Consider the following 21,871-nt stretch of genomic DNA (forward strand, 5'->3'; position numbering starts at 1 on the left):
TGTCAAAAATTACCACCACCATGGAATACATCAGACATTATTACTGCTCAACATTAAAAACAAATATTACTACACTACCAGCAAGAAGATATATTTCAGGAGGCATTTATATGATACAACAGAATGAATTAAAACAACTTGCTTCTGTCGGTGTGTGTGTCAGAGAGAGAGAGAGAGAGAGAGTAAACAAGTGGCTCTGTAATAGGTCAGGACTCAGGATCCTCTCAGGATGGGGACATTGATTCAGTGCATTTGATCTAATAAGTAGAGCATTGAGATTTACATACATTAGTTGTTAGGGTCCACAAGTCAATGTTCTGTAGTGTAATCAACTTTTCTAGAAAAAGGGCCAAAGAATCTCTGTGATGCAATCCTGGGTTCGAAAACCGTTTGAGATTGCTATCAGGCCCATCCAAGTGTTAAAACAACTCAAATCAAATGTTTGGTGGCAATTCTGTAATTTTGTAATAAACTAACAAAGGAGTGGCAGAACCGCAAATAACCAGGACTTAAAAGGACTGCTTGGTAGTTAATAATAAAGAGAATACAAAATGGATTTATATATATTAACAAGGGGTAGACTTGGAATATATTTTAAAATAAGGGACAAAACAGAATTAATGAAGAGAATTGCAATTTTGGAAATCAACTTCAAAGGTAATAGAGGGGGGGAGGGGGAGGAGAAGGTTCATCTCCTAGCTGCAGACAACCCAGGAGGCAGAAAAACAGCAGATCACAGGAGGGCTGGATTGAGGAGTTCTCCCTTCCTGGAGTTCCTGATCAACTTGGGACTTTAGACAAAGGATTCAAACTCATGATCCTCTAAATCCCTAACAACCGATTGAACCAGCAGCCGAAAATCAAAGAAATCTCACTGAAAGAGGACCTGATGGTAGACAGAAACCAGGTATGAACTTCAGTTCATAACTCCTACTTCAGAGGGGGGTTGGGGCTGGAATTCTACATATAGGATCGCCCATACGTGTGGAAACAAATCACCATTTTTCAGTCCAACCCTTGAAGCTTTAGATGGGTTAAGACCAAACTTCTCAAGACCAGCAAATACAGCTGGTAACAGGGGAAGGAATATGAGAACAGAATACTACAAGAGGAAACGAAAAAGAATAGAAGGAAAGGAGACAAGAACAGTTTTCAAAGGAAGAGGGAAAATAGTACTCACCAGAAAAGAGACGAACTAGTGAGGGAAGAAAGAGAGAAGGATTAGCAAGCGGAAAGGCGTAACAGAGAGATAAAAGAAGAAGAGGGAAGAGAAGGGAGAGAGGAAGGTCGCACAAGCAAACACAGGCTTCAACCAAAAACAAACTCAATTCATTATTCTCATCATCTGCATAGCAGTAAGGTTACGACTATATATAAAAATAAAGACCTCCTATAAAATATAAACTACTCTTCACTAGGAAACTAACTCAACAATGAGACCAAAGAAACTAGGAAACATGAAGTAGGAAAACAATCACTTAGTAATCAAAATCTTTCTAAAACTCCCATAAAATGATAATTAAAACTACAAAGAATCCCCATCGCATCTCTGTCCTGGTTTGGGTAAAAATTGGTTCAATAAGGAACCAAGCACTTTTCTTCTTCTACGATCTGGCATCACTCTGTATCCAAAGTATTGAATTCCCAAATTCTAGAGTCATCAGTTTCTTGATGGCAAGAGTCTAATGCACATTCTCAACCACTTTTTTGCCATCAATTTATTTGAATCCACTCTACTCTCAATCAATGGATGCTGGTATTTAGAATCTCTCTTTCAGATCAAACAACTGACTTCTTTTCTGAAAGCTTCGTTTACTTGTCCCCAATGTTGTAGTGGCTTGGCCTAGAAGTAAGGTTTAATTGCTTAAGGTAATTGCAATCTTCTTTATCTCTTCTAGCCGCCTCTTCCCCCCACCCCCCACCCCCCGCCCTTAAAAAAAATTCCCTTCTCCGTCACACTTCCATCACAATTCAGGTTTGGCAATGATATACACCTTAATTCTACTGCACAATCATACCAAAGAAAATAAAAGTACGTAAACCATCAGGGGGGGGGGGGGGAGAGATAAAGCTCATAGCACCTATAGCATGATTGTCTGTACAACTGGTAAAATCACAGGAGAAGATCAAACAATTTCCGTTATGAATCTAGAACAATTCAGCATCACTCCGAAATGGCACTACTGATGATCTCAAGTTATTTGCATGGCATTGCTAAACTTACGTTGCAATTAAAAAAGTTATATTGATATAATTTCTGAAACTTAGATCGCATTATCAAGCCTAAAGTAGACAATCAAAATAATTTTTAAAAATAAACAAAATTAAGCTGCACACAACTGTAAACATGTGCTGTAAATATGCAGTCACCTGAAGCTTCTTTGCAAGATCCTCATGACTGTGCAATCCAGCAGGCTTGCTGGCTGATTCTTTTGCACTACTCAGCCTTTGAGTAACTTCCGCCTGTAAAAGAACATTAAATATTAAGACTCTTTTACTGTGCTGCAATCTGGAATCAGGTACTCACATGTACATGTTTAGAAGAAATGAAAAAAATGTAAAAGGGCTAGGTGAACAGAATATACTCGGTTCTTGCATGACAAAGATACATTCACAATAAGAGAGTTTGCCTAACAATACATCTGTATAAAAGTTTGTAATCATCAAATTTCTCTACTAAAACTCCATTTCTTGCTACAAATTTGCAACTTTTGCTCCCATTGTAATACAAAGCAGATGTACTGTCCAGAGGAAACAAGGAGTCTAATAGCACTGCCATTACCTCAACCTTAAATAGTTACATTCTTCTTCATCTCATAAATTTTAGCCTACAATAATAAATTTTCAACCAAACCTCAATCAGAATGCATATAAATTCCTTTCATCTTCAATCATTGTCCTTCACCTAATAAAACCCAATCACTATGCTTCATGTTAATAACTTGTTGAATAATGTACACTCGGTCCTAGGGATGAGTTTCTGTTATGATAGGTTAAGTCCTAGTTCTATTAAGTTTCTATTTTAGTAAGTCAGTCTAATGTAGGATTCTTTTTCATATAAGGAGTCCTTCTCTAGTAACTTCAGCAATATAAATAAAGCCATTGGGGGTTTGGGGGGGGGAGGGGACTGCCAGTTATGCTCGATTCTTCTCTGGACAGTCCCCCTACTTCCCTTCTTTTCTTTTCTTCTTATTCTCTGGTGTTTGGTGTCTTTAGTTAACAACTGTTACATGGTATCAGAGAACTAGTTGAACTAGTGATTGATCCTATTCAAATCTGGTTTGATTGGCCTTCAAGGCTTTCTCGATTCTTGGCTGCAGCAGCCTGTGCTGCATATCTCTACATGATGCCCTTAGTTTGAAAAGATTCAGAAGGGCTTATACTATCTACTTGCTACTGATGAAGATATGAAGACTCGATCTGTCTTCTTCCAGCTATGATTTGAAATTTCTAGGGTTTCTTCTTCAGATATCGATCTCCTATTCATACAATCAGTTACTTGTTGATGCTGCTACAGTGAAGACTTATTCTGGAAGCCATCTGACGCACTCGATTCATGCCTCTTCCAGTTTATTGATCTGATTTTCTAAAATCAGATTTGTTACCTTGCGGCAGTTTTGGATTAGATCTGATTCCAGATCTATTTATCTTCAGAGTTCTATTCTGGAAGCCATCTGATGCACTTGATTCATGCCTCTTTCAGTTTATTGATCTGATTTTCTAAAATCAGATTTATTGCCTGTTACCTTGCGGCAGTTTTAGATTAGATCTGATTCCAAATCTATTTATCTTCAGAATTCTATTTTTTGGGGCCTTTATCTCTCTAGGGAATCTTGGACAGCAACAGAAACCCTAACCTGCGACACATCTGCTGGTATTTTTTTTCTTCTTTCCTGCTGCCGATAGGGTTCTGTGTTTTTTTTTTCTGCTGCCTATTGTGTCTGTATGATCAACAGCATGGCATATTCTAAAACTCCAGGTGATTCTGTCCATGTGCAAATTACCAATATCAAGCTCAACGGGTATCTAATTACATGCTATGGGCCCAGGCTGTGCAAGTTTACATACATGCTAAGGGTAAGATGAAATATCTTACCAATGATCCTCCTACTTATGATGTGAAAGACTCGGCTTCTGTGCATATGAGGAATGGATGAGTGAAGATTCTACCTTAAAAATCTGGTTATGGAACAGTATTGATCCTACCATTGCCTCTAATGATATGTTTCACTCCACAGCCAAAGGTGTTTGGAATGATCTTCGTGAAAGTTTCTCTTAAGAAAGAACCTTTCCCAAATACATGAACTATATGACAACATGTTTTCCTCTACACAGGGAGACAAGTCTCTCAATGAGTACTACAGTGCATAGAAAGGTATTATTGAAGATCACAGGAGCATCAACCTCTGACTACTGATGTGGAGAAGCTTAAAACACAGAGAACTGAGTTCTATGTGGCCAAATTTTTGGGTTTACATCCTGACTATCAGTCTGTGAAAAGTCAACTCCTCACCGGAGAGAAGGTACCGTTTCTGAATGAAACATTTTCTCGGCTGCAACGTATGTCTACACTTGTTAAGGGTACTACTACACCTCCTTTGAAGGAAAATTCTGCTTTTTCTGCTACTCAAGGACGGGGCTCCTCTAATGGCAGGGGCAGTGATTCCGCCAGAGGCCGTGGTCGAGGTAATGTTGGCTGAGGTATCAGTGGCCAATTCTCTGATAAGTCATCCCAGCATTGTCCCTTTTGCAACAAGCCTAATCATACTGTTGATACATGTTGGCCTAAGCATGGCAAACCAGATTGGGCAAATGAGTTAGCGAACACTGCAACTACTGATCACTCCACTGACCATGCTTCCACTGGTGACATTAATACTGCTACATCTGGAGTTTCTTCTACTATTTCCATGTCTGATGCAGAATGATCACCAAATAGGGCTTATTTCTTTAGAAATAGGCCTAGGGTTGGGTTATATCCATGTTGGGCCTTTGTTCCCAAGGGTTTTTATGTAATAGGCCACTTTAATGAGCCTAAACTAGGGGTACTTAGGTTGCATACGGGATTAGCCCAGTACTTAGTTATTTTTATGTTTTTAGATTGAACCGGTTTAGATTTGGTTGCATCCAATTGGTTCAATGGGTCTAATTTAAGTGAAATGTTCCTATTGGCTAATAGGTTCTTATATCCTATTGGCTAGTATGGAATCTTCACTTAAGTTAATTGTTCTAAGTTAGATTCTTTTATTTTTAAGTTAGTAGGGGTAGTTAAGTCATTACACTGTTTTAAGTAATTAATTAGACTTAAACCTCTCCCTTCCACGTTTTTGTGAAGGAGAGGTATTTAATTTGTAGTAGGAATTGGCCTATGGCCTTATTATAAATATAAGAGATCGTGGGAGGCTCCCCCACAATTGAAATTTGAAAAAAAACCCTATTTTCTGCTGCTGGCCGACTGCTGCTGCTGCTGCTGCTCCTTGCTCTTCAAGAGTGTTTGCATCCTTGTGGGTACATCAAGGTGGAAGGGTGGGTGGAATCCTGCGACTCCTTACGCCGTGACGGCTGGGAGGCTCTTTGTGAAGATGGTTCTATCCTTCAATGCTAGATTTACTGCCGTGGATATCTGCTGTAAGTCTACCTATTAATTTCTGTTTTATCCTTCTTTCCCCTTCCCCATTCGATCCTCTTTTTATTTCTATTTGTATTCCATAAACCCTAGCCAGTCTTAACTCTGCCCAGACCTGTTCCCTCATTAGATTACCATCAAAATCAGGCTACAGCCCCCTTCCTATGTCCCCTCCACTCGATCCAGCTTTGGATCCCATCCATCCATCACAAAGCCTAAATTCTTCTTCCCCATTAAAACCCTAATTGGCCCAAATTCTGTCTAGACTGTCTCAGCCGACAGATTACCTTCATAATTGGATCGAACCTTCCCCCAAGTCCCCCTAACACTCGACCTAAACCCCAGCCCCTGAATCCTACTGTTAACCCTAGTTCTAGTTGTTTTTCTTGATTACAAAACCTGAAACCCTAACCCTAAATCTGCAGAATTTTGAAACCTAACCAAATCCAGATATTTTTATATCATAATGACCCTCTAAACCTGCAGATTAAAACCCTATAAACCCCATTCCCAAATTCCCATCCTAAACCCTAATTTTGCCCTAAAACAGCCCCTAATCAGCCCTAAACAGCAGGCTTACCCTAAGCTTGGTTCTACTTGGTTCCTAGTGGGATTAATTCCTATTCTAGGACTACATTACTCGAGATGACTACAACCAGATCCTCAAGCATCTTCAGAAACTTGAGAGTACGACTTCCTCTTCTACAGTTACTCTGGTGCTTCCACTCATATGACTGGTAAGTCTGAGTTGTTTTCTTCTTTACCTTCCCTTAATTCTGCCTCTCCTGTTATTCTTGCCAATCGTTCCTCCACTGGTGTCACCGGTCATGGAACTGTATCTCCTACTTCTTTAACTTTTTCTTTTTGTATTACATATTCCACAGTTACCATTAAATCTCTAGTCAATTAGTCAACTTACCAAAATACTTCAGTGTCCAGTTACGTTTTACCCATCATATTGTGTCTTTCAAGACCTTCAGACCGGGAAGACAACTGGTGGAGGGCTTGAACAGGCTGGCCTTTATTACCTGGATGGTTGGACCTTCTACTGCTACTACTACTACTAATCGGCAATCTCCTTTTCATTGGCATGTTCGTTTGGGTCATTTGTCTTTACCTAAGCTTCAACGTATGGTTCCTAGTTGCAAGTCCGTCTCTCACCGTTAGTATGAAGCGTGATAGTTGGAAAAACATCACCAGTCACCTTTTCCTGCTCGTAGTGAATCGTGACGTCAATTTTTGTTTTTCGTTAGTTCGTTCTAATATTTGGGGTCCATGTCGTGTCAAAAATAGGTTAGGATTTTCTTAATTTGTTACTTTTGTGGACGATTACTTCCGTATGACTTGAGTTTATTTGTTGAAAGATCGATCCAAATTTTTGTCCATTTTCAAATACTTATGTAATGAAATAAAGGCCCAGTTTGATAGTTTAGTAAAGGTTTTTCGTTTTGATAATGCTCTTGAATATTCCCAAAGTGAAATCTCTAATTTTTGTTTAGAAAATAGCATTATTCACCAAACGAGCTGTTCATACACCCCTCAACATAATGGGGTGGCTGAACGTAAAAAAATCGTCACTTGAAGTTGCTCATTCTCTTATGTTTCATATGCATGTTCCCAAGCATTTCTGGTGTGATGTTGTTCTTATAATTTGTTTTCTTATTAATCTCGGATGCCATCTTCAGTGTTATCTAATCAATCTCCATTCTCTATTTTATTTCCTACCTCACCTTTATTTTCCATTCCGCTGAAAGTTTTTGGTTGTGTGTGCTTTGCTCATGTTTTACACCCTACTGTTGATAAATTCTCTCCGCGTTCTGTCAAGTGTATTATATTGGGCTATTCTTGGACCCAGAAAAGATACAAGTGTTATGACCCGATCACTCATCAACAATTTGTGAGTGTTGATGTTACCTTCTTTTTATTCTCCTCCTGTTACTGAACCGATTTCTAGGTGCTTCTACAAACACTAATACCCCTATTCCTGTTGTTGTTCTTATTCCTGATCGTCCGCTACAGGTTTACACCCAGCAACAGAATACAGTGCCTCCTCTTACTATGCCAGCCTCTTCATTGCCCTCTACACAATTTGTTCCCCCAAGCGGTGTCTTCCCCAGACTTACCAATTGCAGTTTGCAAAGTTACTTGTTCCTGCACTCAAAAATCCTTGGTTTCTTATCCAATTGACAAGTATGTTTCTATTTCTCATCTTCCATCACCATTGCGCAATTATGCATTTTCCTTAACCACTCACTCCATTCCTAAGCATTATCATGAAGCTTTATCTCACCTTGGGTGGAATGTGGCTATGGACAAGGAAATGGATGCATTATTATCTTGTCAGACATGGACTTTAGTAGATTTACCTCCCGGTAAGGATCTTGTACGATGTCGTTGGGTCTATACCATTAAATACAATCCGGATGGTTCCATTGAACGACTCAAGGCCCGTCTGGTTGCCAAGGGATATACTTAAACTTATGGTGTGGACTAATTTGAGACTTTTTCTCACGTGACTTGGGTAAGTCATCCCGACATTGTACCGGTAACCTCGTGCTTGGTTTGACAAGTTTAGCTCATTTGTCACCCTGGTGAGGCTTTTCACAATGCTATTCAGATCACTGTGTTTGTTTGTCGCCAAGGGTCGAAGGTGATTATTCTAATTGTGTATGTTGATGATATTATAATCTCTGGGAATGATACTTCCGCAATCATTATTGTAAAGAATTATTTGCATCAACACTTTCAAATGAAGGACTTGGGCAGTCTCAAGCATCTTCTTGGCATCGAAGTTCTTTGACATAAGAACAATATTAGTCTTTCACAACAGAAGTATGTGTTAGAACTGTTATCGGAAACTGGTATGCTTGCTTCTAAACCAATGGACACTCCTATGGATCCCCATAAGAAGTTTGGTACTACTACAGACAAGGAGCTTGATGATGTTCACAAATACAGTAGAGTAGTTGGCAAATTAATTTATTTAACTATTACTCACCCTGACATATCATTTGCTGTCGGAGTTATTAGCAAATTTATATAGTCATCAAAACAGATTCACTATAAGGCAGTGTGTAGAATCTTGCGATATTTAACAGCAGCTCCCGGAAAGGGACTCATTTATCGTCCTCATCAAAATGTTGATCGGGTAGCATATTCTGATGCAGACCGGGCTGGTGCAGATGGTGACCGAAGATCTACCACTGGTTATTGTACCTTTGTTGGAGGAAATCTAGTCACTTGGCGTAGCAAGAAGCAGACCACAGTAGCTAGATCTAGTGAAGCTGAATATAGAGCTATGGCTCATACTGCTACTGAATTGATGTGGCTATGATCTCTTCTTCAAGAGATGAGATTCTCTACTACTCATTCTATGACTTTGTATTGCGATAACCAAGTTGCTATCTACATTTCTAGTAATCCAGTGTTCCATGAACGAACCAAACACATTGAAGTAGATTGTCACTTCGTGCGAGATGTTATCATGAAGAAATTAATTGTTACACCATTTGTGACGTCTACCAATCAGCTTGGTGATATGTTTACAAAGCCTCTTTTTGGTCCTATGTTTCGCAAAAATTGTGACAAGCTGAGCATGGGTGATTTGTATGCTCCAGCTTGAGGGGGAGTGTTGAATAATGTACACGGTCCTAGGGTTGAGTAGTAATATCTATCTTAGGGTTTAGTCCTAGTTCTATTAAGTTTCTATTTTAGCAAGTCAGTCTAATGTAGGATTCCTTTTCATATAAGGAGTCCTTCTCTTGTAACTTCATCAATATAAATAAAGCCATTGGGGGGGGGACTGCCAGTAATGCTCGATTCTTCTTTAGACAGTCCCTTCCCTTCTTTTCTTCTCTTCTTCTCCTCTTATTCTCTGGTGCATAGTTCAAGATCCCAGCGAGATCTCGCCTTTATCTCGGTTTCGTAGCATCCAAGGTTCTAAAACTCGGGTTCGACTAGGTTTCGACCATATCTTGGTCGAAACCTGGGACTTTCTCCAGGCTAACTCGAACCTTGGTTTCGAGGCCCAGAAGTTGTTTTTTTATCTGATTCTTGTTGTGCTGCCTATTTTTGACATTTTAAACTCAATCTAAGCATTAGTTTCACATAGAGAACACTAAAAATAATACTTATGGTTTTGATCCAAGTTTGATACTGTATATTGTTCTTGAACATGGTATCGAATAAGGTTTGACTAGAACATGACTCCTTCAATATTTGGAAAGCTTTCAAACAAATCCAAGATTGCTTAAAACTGATTTATAATGAAGGTGTTATGTTTTGGTCAAACTTAATTTGGTGTGCGTGAACGCTGTTTAAAATCGCTTTGAATGAAAATATTTTTTTAGACATCCAAACAAATGAATATTTTACCGCACTTTTGGTTTTTAACAATGTTTTATCATATTAAGATTTATGAAGTTTTTAGATTTGAGAAAAACCCCAGCATTAGAAAGTTGAAAATTTCACCTACCGCTAAAAATCTAGTTTTTGTTCTTGAACTGGGGGGGTTGACTTTTTATCCTTTTGAAATTTTATTTTTTAACTATTTTTATTGGATTCAAATAGGGGGTATTTGCTTATTTATGAATAACATCTTAAGTAAATGAAATAACAACATAAATAAGTAAATGAAATACCAATATAAAAACATTTACTTGATGAATGATATTAGGCATAAATCAGTGGCTGGCCTGGTTTCTGGCATATATAAGTGTCTGTCCTAGTTTCCAGTCAGGTTTCTACAAGTTTTGATGGGGATAAGTGACACTTATATAGGTATTCAGGTCGAAACTACCGAAATATGGTCGAAACATGTCGAAACCATCGAGTTTTGGTCAAAACCCTGGATTTTTTAAAATCACCCTTCAACTCGTCTCGGAAACCTGCGAAACCGAGTTAACTCGGTGGTTTCAACAGGTTTCGGTTGAGTTCTTATTCCATGGTAGCATCTTGAGTCGAGGCGATACATAATTTATGCCATATCTCGACCGAGATCTCGGTATCTCGCCGAGATCTCGAGCTATTTCTCGTTTTGGTTCGACTCGATAAAACCAAACCTAATTAAAGCTCCTAAAAGTCCATAACTCGACGAGATCTCGACTCTCTCTCACCTCTGTGAAGGGAAAACTGCGTCTTTGGGTGATTTTTTCATTTCTTTTGGCAAATCACACCTCCAACACCTCATCAAAGCTTGATTCATTGAAGTTTCAAGCTGCATCTCAAGAATCTTTGGGGTCCCAGCCCCAAAGTCAGTCACACTTACACACTGAGTCAGGTTTTGTGGAAAGCATCTTTGGGGTCCCGCCCCCCCAACCATACATGTCTGTGCTGGTTTTGGTTCCACATGCACCATCTAGTAGCGGTGGCTCTCGATCGAGTTCCTTACGTTTTGGAGATATATACCCTAGGTTAGGGTACCTCCAATACGCTGATGACTCGATTTATAGGGCTGTTGTGCACGACTTCGAGCGTTACTTCCACCAACATATGTTATGGCCAGCCTTTGTGATGCAATCAGAGCAGAGCTTGATTCGACAACAACAACAACTATGTGATCATTATGCTGATCCGGCCCGACACTCGTTTCACTACTAGGCTTATATTTAGTTAATCTATGTGACTATGTCTCTTTCCAAGTTTCTAACAATTATGAACAAACAATCGAACAATCAGTCCATCACTATGTAGTATGTAATGGTTAAATGGTTAATGGTTTGATGTATTTTAATTCCTAATGCTTATTTAAGTTGTTTTACACTTCTAGTCTTCTACTGTAAATATATAAGTTCTAAATATTGTGTGGAATAGCCTAGGGTAGACCTCATGCACGACTACCAACTTAGGGTCTGTAGTCAAAGTACCATTTTGGGTTTGAATTTGTAAAAATTAATGGTTCCACTATGTTTAGAAGGCCTAAAATAGGGGGAATGTCAAGTTTCAGCCCCTATCTTGGCCATATGACTACCAAAACCTACCATTGAGTTTAGGAAGAAAAAAATGATGTCGCCGAGATCTCGGTTTTGTGGCCTGGCGAAACCAGTGGCGAAACCGAGACCTAAAACCTTGCTCTGGTGTTTGGTGTCTTTAGTTAACAACTGTTACAAAACTTATTCTAACGAAAATTAGACACAAACTCTGACCTATAAACCAAAGTGGTGCAAATCCAAATTTAGGACAAAATTCCAAGAGGAGAACCTAACTGTTTGAAAGCTGCCTGCCTTCATCAAAAGGTTTACATCAAGAGCAGGAATAATTGTTAAATTTTAACAATTTTAAATTGTCATATATTCCAAATATGACCCTAAACAGAACAATTTGAACCCTATGATAAAACTGTAAAAATTTTAAGAACGAAAAATGAAAACTTTCATACGGTAAAATTATAATTCAAATCTTAAGCTCAATGAAATCCTAAAATCAGGGTTTCACCGTCTCACATAAACCACTGAATTATTTTCTTGCAAAGCAATTCCGTGTCATTTCAAACTTTTGGACACATTTTACTTTACATACACCTGAATCCTAGAGGGACCTTTTTCTTTACTAAGAAAAGACATCTTGATAATCAAATCAAATGAGTATGCCTTTTCAGAAATATACAAAATGTCAAAATGTGACATGTATACAATAAGATCTATCCAGTGAACGGTATGGAAAGAAAACAAAACATGTTTAAATTAATGGGGAATAAAAAATGTATAAAATAAGAACTATGATAGCCAGACTGACAATTAGGATGGAATACATGATAGATTGACCAAAATATTGGATCTGTCAAATTGAGAATTTTTTTTCCACTTTATTAAAAATGTTGAAATTTTGACAGAAAAGATGATCATATGACTTGAACTTACGTCTTTTCCTCATGTAATATAGCATTTTTCTAATCTTATCTATTTCTATTCCTATTTCTAAGGAAAAATTATATCAATCTAGCAATCTTACCACTCAAATCCTGTGCCACTCTGGCACTCTTATGATTTTGTAATCCCATTCAACCATAAACCATAATGGGAGACAAATAGAAGAAGCATGAACATACTCAACATAGGTAGAAACTAGAAAGTACAGACCATGCATCGATCGCAAACTCTAACAGGCTGCGCATTCTCATCTGCAGTGAGAGCAATTCTACCATGGGTGCACTTGTCACAAAATATATCCCCACAGTTCCGGCAGTGATGCTGAAGATTGAAAGGAAACAAGAGTTTTAACATATGGAAAAGGATGTAAATGAATTTTCTTGTAAACAAGTCTGTAAGAGTAGCAGATATACCCTCCTCACAAAAGCATTAAAATCTGTCCCACAAGATGTGCATTTGTTAACCGCCTCATCTGGGACCTGTAGGAAGAAAAGAAAACAAAGCAGAAAGAGACAACAAAAATTAGCTCCTAATCAACCAGCACCTTAAAACTTTATACCACTTAATTTCAATTCAACTAGCTTACGCAAGTTCTCACCAAAGTACCTAACCATTAACCTCCTCAAAATTGCTCCTTTCCTACAAGTTTTTTGTTGCATAATCTGCTCAGTACAATTTAAAAAATTTACAGATTCATCATTCCCTTCGTAATCCCACACAGCTTTTGAAGGGTCCGAAGGAAATTATAGGAAAAGGATTCCTAAAACCAAACACCACATATCAATTTCATGGTATGGCCATACCGATACAGTAAACAGAAATGGAAGAGCACAACATGCAAAGAAACATGGTTTCTATTTTAAATCACCTTAGTGATCTGTAGAACAAATTATAGGTAGCATTATTATGCTCTGAACTATTGACTAAGTGATTATGAAAGATCACTCAAAGATATGCTTAACCGATATTTCTATCAATCTCCAATGTATAAATGGATCATCAAGGAATTTCCATAAAATTAATCAAGAAATATCAGGAACAAATACATTTTGAAAAGCCCAAAGGAAATTTAGGGCATGGAACTTGAAGTCTTACCCAATGATCTTTCTCCACAGTGCCAGGCTTTATTATGTTCATCCAATCAGCAAGACCTTTCTTCCTCTCAGCAGGTTGTTCAGATGTCTTCACAGTGTCAGAAGGTTTAAATCTTCCACCCATCTCCTTTATCTGACCAAAATAAAAGGGTTTGGATATCATTAGGCACAAGATTACAAGCACCCCAAGAACCACATGGTATGCATGCGTGCGCTGTCGCGCAAAAATAATTATGGGACCAGCTTATTTTAGCTCTTTTAGGTTTTCACAACTTACAACAGCTCCATTCACAAACAACTATAATAGCAAAGTCAGTTGCTTGGTTCCCAGTATTTGACAAAGAAATAAATGAACGGGCAAAGTAACATCACAGTGAATTTTAGACCACTGTAACAGAAGCAGCCTTTTAACTTAGGCAACACATACCCTAAAAGAACAATTTCTTTCAAGAGGCAGTTACTGGTGCTATGGAGATATGGAGCACATAATAGGATATAAAGAGCTTCCCAGTGCACAGGGCTCATGCTACTGCAGGGTCTAGGAGGGGCAAATGTACACAGCCCTACCCCCCCCCCTTTGCAGGAGAGGCTGTTTCCAAGTTACTCGACACTCCTTCAGTAAAGCAGTTATGAAGTACAAAATAACCATATGACCAAGCACTTCGCATGACTTAAGGGGACAAATAAGTATCAGAACACATATAACCTGGTGCGATCCCAGGGTTGAAAAACCCTATTTGGGTTCGATATGGACCCACTCGTATTGTCGCCAAAAGTAGGGAGGAAATGGCAGTTCTGGTAAATATAACAAAGGCTGCAAAGGGGAGGTGGCAACTAGCAAATTTGTAATAAATCAGAAATTGAATGAATCTATTTGGCCAATTCAATAAGAAAAGGATACAATGAGGAATAGGATTTATTGCAAAGGGACACACATGGAACAAAGTTAAATAAGGGATAGTAGAGGATAAAAACAAAGGGGAGGGGTAACTTGAAAAACAAAAATAAAAAGGGGACTGAAGAACAACCGAGAGATTGTCTTCAACCTTGGGATATCGAACCAGTGCTAGGCTCCCTGGTTTGCAATGAAGGAGCTTACATAATACCAACTCCTTCCGAGATGAGGTTTCAAGTATGGATTCCTAACACAAGACCCTCTTGAACCCAGTTCATAACTACCCGAAAGGACAATACAGAATTCAATATCAAGCAACTGAAATTATACCAAGAGGAACAAGGAATATCAGATCTGAAACTCATTTTGTTTCCCACAGCCCTCGTAAGTATTACACACCAGATTTCATACACTGAGTCACCCATATGGTAGGCATTAGCACAACAAATTTGGGGTTGAGAGGATTAAGGTGAGAGGGATCGATCCGATAAGTGTACTGCTAGTATCGTTAGAACTGTCTGACAGAACAACAGCAGAATAGCACGTAGAAGAAAAGAATGAAAGAAGATAAGAAGAACAAAAAAAGGGAATTAAAGTTCAATCTCTGGTTGGCTGGTTAAGTGGTTATTAGTTTCTTTCAAGTTACATGGTTCTTAGCTCTTTAGCCATAAATTTAGATCGGCCTCCCTATCAACTGGAGAATGCCTTTTTATATGGTGATTTACGAGAGGAAGTATATATGGAGCAACCTACAGGATATGTTGATCAGGGGGAGAATTCTTACTGAGCATGCAAGTTAAATAAGGCCATCTATGGTTTGATACAGTTGCTTTGAGCCAGGTTTGACAAATTCAGCTCAATTGTTACCCAGTGCGGTTTTTCACAATGTTATTCTGATCAGTCCATCTTTGTTCGCCGCAAGGTTCTAAAGTAGTTGTGATGATTGTTTATGTTGATGACATTATCATATATGGTGATGATGAACCAGGGATTGCAGAGGTAAAATCTTACCTACATCAGCATTTTCAGATGAAAGACGTGGGCTCCCTCAACTATTTTCCTGGTATTAAGGTAATACAAAGCAAGAAAGGGATTAGTCTATCACAACGCAAATACGTGTTAGACCTCTTCACTGAGATTGGTATGCTTGCATCTAAACCTATTGATACTCCCATGGGTCCACATCAAAAGTTTGGAACAAGAGTTGGTGAGTATTTTGATGATGCACACCGTTACAGGAGATTAGCTAGGAAGCTTATTTATCTAACTATTACTAGGCCTGACATCTCATTTGCCGTGGGTGTTATTAACCAATTTATGCAATCACCAAAGAAGGTTCACTATGAGGCAGCTTGTCGTATCTTGAGGTGCACTTGAAGGGGGCTATAGGAAAGGGCCTCATTTATCATCCTCATCAGAATATTGAACTGGTGGGGTTTCCCGCTGCTGACTGGGCTGGTGCTGATGATGATCGGGGTCTACCACTAGTTATTACTCATTTGTTGGTGGCAATCTTGTAACGTGGCAAAGTAAGAAGCAAACAGTGGTGGCTAGACCCTAGTCCTATAGGTGTCGTGGACACCCTCTCTCTCTCTAACTACTTCAAGTCGTCTTCTACCTTCAAACGAGAAGCCATGGTGGAAAACCAGAATTGTTTTCAAGTGAAGGTCTCATACAAAACCCAACAAATGAATTTAAAAGGATACTCTTAAACCACTGTTTTCTTGAATCGATTCAGCAAACAACTAGTCGTCAGGTCCAGAGTCAACAAGAAACTCCTGAAACTTGCCTGGTGGTAATGGTATGTCCAGTTGAAATTCCAGATCTGTTTCTTATAGCAAGGAAGATATTGGGGCTGGAGTTCTAGGGGTGAATTGTACTTTGGTAAGGTATTTATTCCAACAATCTGAGAGGGAATGGAAAAAAGATTAAAGAGGTTCGATGTAACTACAAGGGTGGCTGCTAGTAACGTCAAACAGAATAGGGAGGAAAGACGAAGATGGGTAACGATGGAGAAACAGGAGACTGAAGAAGAAAATCAGAAAGGAAAAGAAGAAGAGGAATGGGAGGAGAGGGAAAGAAGATTATACCTGAGATAGGAGTAGCACTGTGGGAAAGAGAGAGAGAGAGAGGGGAGGGCGCACAACCACAGGACACTCAACACAAGTTCAAATTTCCATTCTCAATCAACTGTCAATTATGCTAATATGCTCCATTGCATAACATACTATAATATCATACTATATTATAAAAGTAGGAACTCAAAAGTCATGGCAAATCTTTTCATACCAAAAATACCCTTCAACAATATCAATAAACCCAAAAAAAATACCCTTCATTGATCGTTCTCCTGCTTAGTAGATAAGGTATTTCCTTATCCACTCCCTCATTCTCTCCCAAAAAATAGCCTTCATTAATCGTGAGTAGTTTACATTGAAATTTCCCTTTTTTTAGGTAAGTGGATTTAAATTATTTATTATTTAAGAAGTTAAGAATAAGTAGTAATAGTGATACAACTATCAAAAAAAATTTTATTTATTAATTATTACTTCTTGAAATAAGTTTACATTAAAATTTTCCTTTTTTTAGGTAAGTGGAGCTTAAAATAAGTTTACATTGAAATTTCCTTTTTTTTAGGTAAGTGTATTTAAATTATTTAAGAAGTTAAGAATGAGTAGTAATAGTGATACGACTATAAAAAAAAAAAATTTAATTATTAATTATTACTTCTTGAAATAAGTTTACATTGAAATTTCCCTTTTTTTAGGTAAGTGGATTTAAATTATTTAAGAAGTTAAGAATGAGTAGTAATAGTTATACGACAATCACAAAAAATTAATTATTAATTTTTATTTTTATTATTATAATTAAATAAGTTTACATTGAAATTTGCACAACTTCAAAAAAGTTTACATTGAAATTTCCCTTTTTTTAGGTAAGTGGATTTAAATTATTTAAGCATTTGAGAATGAGTAGTAATAGAGATACGACTATAAAAAAAAAAATGACTTTTCCATTCTTCCAAAAAAAAAATAGAACGACTCTTCCTTTCTACCAAAAAAATTTCCCTTTTTTTAGGTAAGTGGATTTAAATTGCTTAAGAAGTTGAGAATGAGTAGTAATAGGGATACGACTATCAAAAAAAAAAAAGGGACTTTTCCATTCTTCCAAAAGAAAAAAAGAAACGAGTCTTCCTTTCTACAAAAAAAAAAAAAACAAATAGATTTTCAATGCCATTGATAGCCAATTAACTTGTGACTAATTTTACCATAATGTCACAAAAACAACCAAAATTTTACCCAAAAACCATAGTGGGAAGCCTATTAACAAGTAGGTTAGCCATAATTGAAAGCCAATTAACTTGTGCGTAGCCAAGGTGTATAAATATTTACCCCAAAAAATCATAAGAAAATCATAAAAATCATAAAAATTTATAAAATTTATTTGAACATGGGTCCCACAAGACAAAAAAATTTTACATAATAGTCGGTGCGAAAAAAAGAAAGACAGTCTACCACTGAAATATACTCCTTCTCACGTCTTTCTTCTTTCTAATTCAATATTGTGGGCTCCCTTATAGGATGATTTGTGACCCATCGAAAGTGACTTACCCCCTAATACCATTTTTTTTTTTTTTTTGGGTAAAACCCTAATGCGAATATGATTCTAATACAAGCGGGCAGTATGCTCATCCCTCTCTCATAGTAGGCAAATCATAAATTTTTTTAAATACTATGGTTTTTATAATGAATACATCTAATCATGAACTTTGGTATGAAATTTACTAACATTGATAGCCAATTAACTTGTGATTTTTAAAAGATTTGCAGCGCATATGTTTACTAGGGTTTCAAACTCAATATAATTTGTGCCATGCACGTGTTCAATACTATTTTGCACATTGAGAAAGTCTCATTACCTTATAAAACCAAAATAATTTGCTCTCCAAACACTTAAGAAATGCTTACACGTGCATTTGCACGTGCGTTTTTAATAGTAATATATAAAGAGTACATATATATACTATGTAGCTAAACTTCCAAAAATATAAAGAGTACATATCATCCTAAAAAAGAAAATAAATATCTAATTATTCTACTAGACCCAACCAAATCTGAACCCAGTTCTTGGTTTGGGTTTTTTTTTTTTTTATCAGTTTCTGATGTTTGACCCTTCTCAGTGGTGCTGTTATCGGAATTAGGTAATTAAACAGGGAGCAAACCTCGGCACAATGATAAGGTTGCTCCATTACGACCTATTGGTAGTTGGTTTGAGTCAGGAAACAGTCTCTCCGCGAAGCCGAAGCGGGGGTAAGAGTCTAAGACTGCGTTCATTATAACCCTCCCCAAACCTTGCAGTGGCGGGAGCCCCGTGCACTGGGTACGCCCTTTTTGTATTAAGTAATTAAATGGTACTTAATCATATGTCACCAAAGCCATGCCTTTGAGTTTGTTGGAGTTTCCATGACGAACATTTGAGGATACCCCTTCATGGTTGCCCATTGGGACAAATATCCTGGTAGTGCTGGGACAACAAAATAAAATTTGTGCTCCTACTTTGATGGAGAAGAGATAAATGGTGGAAAACCATAAAAGGGGCCAGATGTTGAGTTTTGGAGAAGTCTCAGAAACTAATCGCATCTAAAAGCATCAGTCTACCAACTTACACCATGAAAAGAAATTTAAAAAAAAAAAGTTAAGTTTCATGATGGAATCCTTTAACTTCAAAGGAAAAACTGTGTCTGTGAAGATGAGTGTGGAACCTGAACAGTTGCAGCTGTCACAGTGTCAAGAATGGTGTTGGTGGTATAGCTGTTCGACTGCAGCCTTATGCGTCTTGGTTCAATGTCAACAGAGCTTTTGGACCAAAAAGTAAAGATTGACGAGTTGGCCTGAGTGGAAAGAAATAAACGTCATAAATATTGATTTGAAAAATAATAGTATATGCAAAAAAAATACCCAAAAAAGGTTCAAGTAAAAACTTACTTCCCATCTTGTCACTGTCTCAAGTGGGTATATTCTCAATGAACGACTAGTATTGGGATCAAGCATACGAATCCCATCCAAACCAATCTGGAGAACAAGTCCAAACACATTTAAAGATAAGGATCCATAGTTCCCAAGAGAAAGGGAAGGAAAAGTACATAGTTACATAAGAATATCTGTAGAAAAGAACTTCTTAAAAAACTAACAAATTAAAAAATTATATTTTTTCCAATTTCTTTGACTGGGATAAACATATTCACTAATTGTGTTTCCATTGTTGCATATACCTTGAGACTATATATTACTATCCCCGATGACAGTAACATTAGATCAGACAGCAACGAAGATAAAGATATAAAATCATCAGAAGAGATATCTACAGTAGCAGGTCTCTGTATGTCACTTGGAAGGGCATATCTAAAAGTTGAGTATGTTTACTTTACACTCCAACCCAACAGTAACATGTCTCAGCAGAAACAAATTAAATTGTCAAATAGATCCCTTAAAGATTCATGCATTAGCAGAGTTTTTTTATTCATGGATCAACAGCAGTTTCACTAATGCAGAAAGGAAACGTCCTAACTTGGAAAACCTTTACCCACTGATCCACACCCTCCCACCAATATTCATTTGTTTTCACTTCACAATGGGAAAGCTGACATCACCCACAACTCCGGCTGTACCAAGAAGTATGGACTATGAATTGCATGCATGCCATCCTTGTCATGTACTTTACACAATTATTATATTCAGTATTGAATGAGAAACGATACTTGAACATGAAGCGATCCAATACCAAATAAAGAATCTGAGTCAAGCAGTCAAAATTTTGTAAACGTCCTTTCAATAAACCACAAAGTCCTTCGAAAAGACTATAAAGTTGCATGAAGTTCCACTTCACGTATTGTGTGAAAGATGTCCTAAAACTGGGAATCAGTTAGGTAGGGTCACAATTGACGAATGTTGCACATGAACAGCACATAATAGTATGATGTCAACCAAGTCACAAGTCAGATGAGAGAGAAAAAAAGTCTTTCTGGAAAAGATGAAAAGTTTGTCTTTTCTGAGAGATTTAAGATTCAAAAATAATAAAGAAAAAAGCTACCAAAATGGATGATAATGAGACTCTATACTGACTGAATATCCACCTTGTCGAACCCCCCCCCCCACCTTTTTTGGAAGCAAATATACTAAATTCAATTCATGGCACATGGGAGGCTGCAGCGTACCGTTTAGGCAGGGACCATGCAGCCAAAGGGTGTCTAATATGGATCACATCCTATGTAAATGCTAGAGTTTTAGATGTTTGCATAGGCAACCAGGCGAGAGACTACATTAGGTCCTGGGCCAGGTGTTTGCTTAAAAATTTTGCTTTTGAAAGAATAGGTAGACAAAATTATATGATTCCACAACAACAAAAAAAAAATCAGCCTTACACCAACTTAATGGGGTCGGCTACATGGATCCAACAAAACAAAGTAGGTAAAACTGAGGTCTAAACAAAATAGGGAAATGAGATGAGAAATGAAAAATGGAAAAAGACAAATGATCGATGGAAAATAAAAAGAAAAGTGAAAGATTAAAGTAAGAGGAAAGAGGCACAGCCCAATAAGTCGAGAATCTCAGCTAAATGGGGTCTGCTACATGGATCCTTGTCCTCAAATAGGCTCAATCCGAGGTCATACTTGGTACAAGACCTAGACTATGCATGTCCTTCCTCACAACTTCTCCTATGGTCATTTTAGGCCTGTCCCTAGCTCCTTTTAACTCCTTCAATCGGAATCATATCACTCCTCCTTACTAGGACGTCCCTAGGCCTCCGTTGAACATGACCATACCTCTTCAAATGACTCTCTCGAAGCTTGTCATTAATCGGAGCAACTCCCAAGTCAGCTCTAATAAGTTCATTCCTTACTTTTTCCTTCCTAGTTTTCTGCACATCCATCTTAATATCTTCATCACTGCTACACATAGCTTCTCAATACAACACTTCTTAACTACCCAACATTCTACCCCATACATCATAGTTGGTCGTACAACAGTACTATAAAATTTTCCTTCAGGCTTTAAAGAAATGCGTTGGTTACACAACACTCCGGACACCCCTCTCCACTTCATCCATCCCACTTTAATTCTTTGTGAAACATCATCTTCTATGTCACCTTCTATATTTATGATCGACTCCAAATATCTAAAATAGTCACTTTGTGGTATCTCTCCTCAATTCGCATCATGTCAGTATCCATCATAATGTGACTAAAATTACACATCATATACTCCATCTGCATTCTACTAATCTTAATGCCTCTCGTTTCCAAGGTTGATCTCCATAACTCTAACTTAGCATTAATTCTTGCTTTTGTCTCACCCACCAAAACGATATCATCGGCGAAGAGCATACACCA

At 37.7% G+C, this 21,871-nt stretch overlaps 1 protein-coding gene and 1 long non-coding RNA gene across 2 annotated transcripts in view; one reads left to right on the forward strand and one right to left on the reverse strand.

The window, feature by feature from the left end:
• Positions 1-21,871, reverse strand: part of LOC122661661 (protein FREE1-like) — a 28,791-nt gene that overhangs the window by 1,035 nt on the left and 5,885 nt on the right. Inside the window, exons 2-7 of the mRNA XM_043857137.1 lie at positions 19,467-19,553; positions 19,244-19,372; positions 13,588-13,719; positions 12,906-12,971; positions 12,703-12,813; positions 2,371-2,463 (exon numbers count right to left, since the gene is read on the reverse strand). Of these exons, the coding sequence (XP_043713072.1) occupies positions 2,371-2,463; positions 12,703-12,813; positions 12,906-12,971; positions 13,588-13,719; positions 19,244-19,372; positions 19,467-19,553 (618 nt within the window). The remainder of the gene's footprint in view (positions 1-2,370; positions 2,464-12,702; positions 12,814-12,905; positions 12,972-13,587; positions 13,720-19,243; positions 19,373-19,466; positions 19,554-21,871) is intronic.
• Positions 26-16,615, forward strand: LOC122661672. The gene is made up of 3 exons (XR_006332918.1): positions 26-182; positions 5,336-5,340; positions 16,600-16,615. It is a non-coding gene; the product is annotated as an uncharacterized LOC122661672 (long non-coding RNA).

This window comes from Telopea speciosissima, chromosome 5 (assembly GCF_018873765.1).
Source record: "Telopea speciosissima isolate NSW1024214 ecotype Mountain lineage chromosome 5, Tspe_v1, whole genome shotgun sequence".
Classification (NCBI taxonomy): domain Eukaryota; kingdom Viridiplantae; phylum Streptophyta; class Magnoliopsida; order Proteales; family Proteaceae; genus Telopea; species Telopea speciosissima.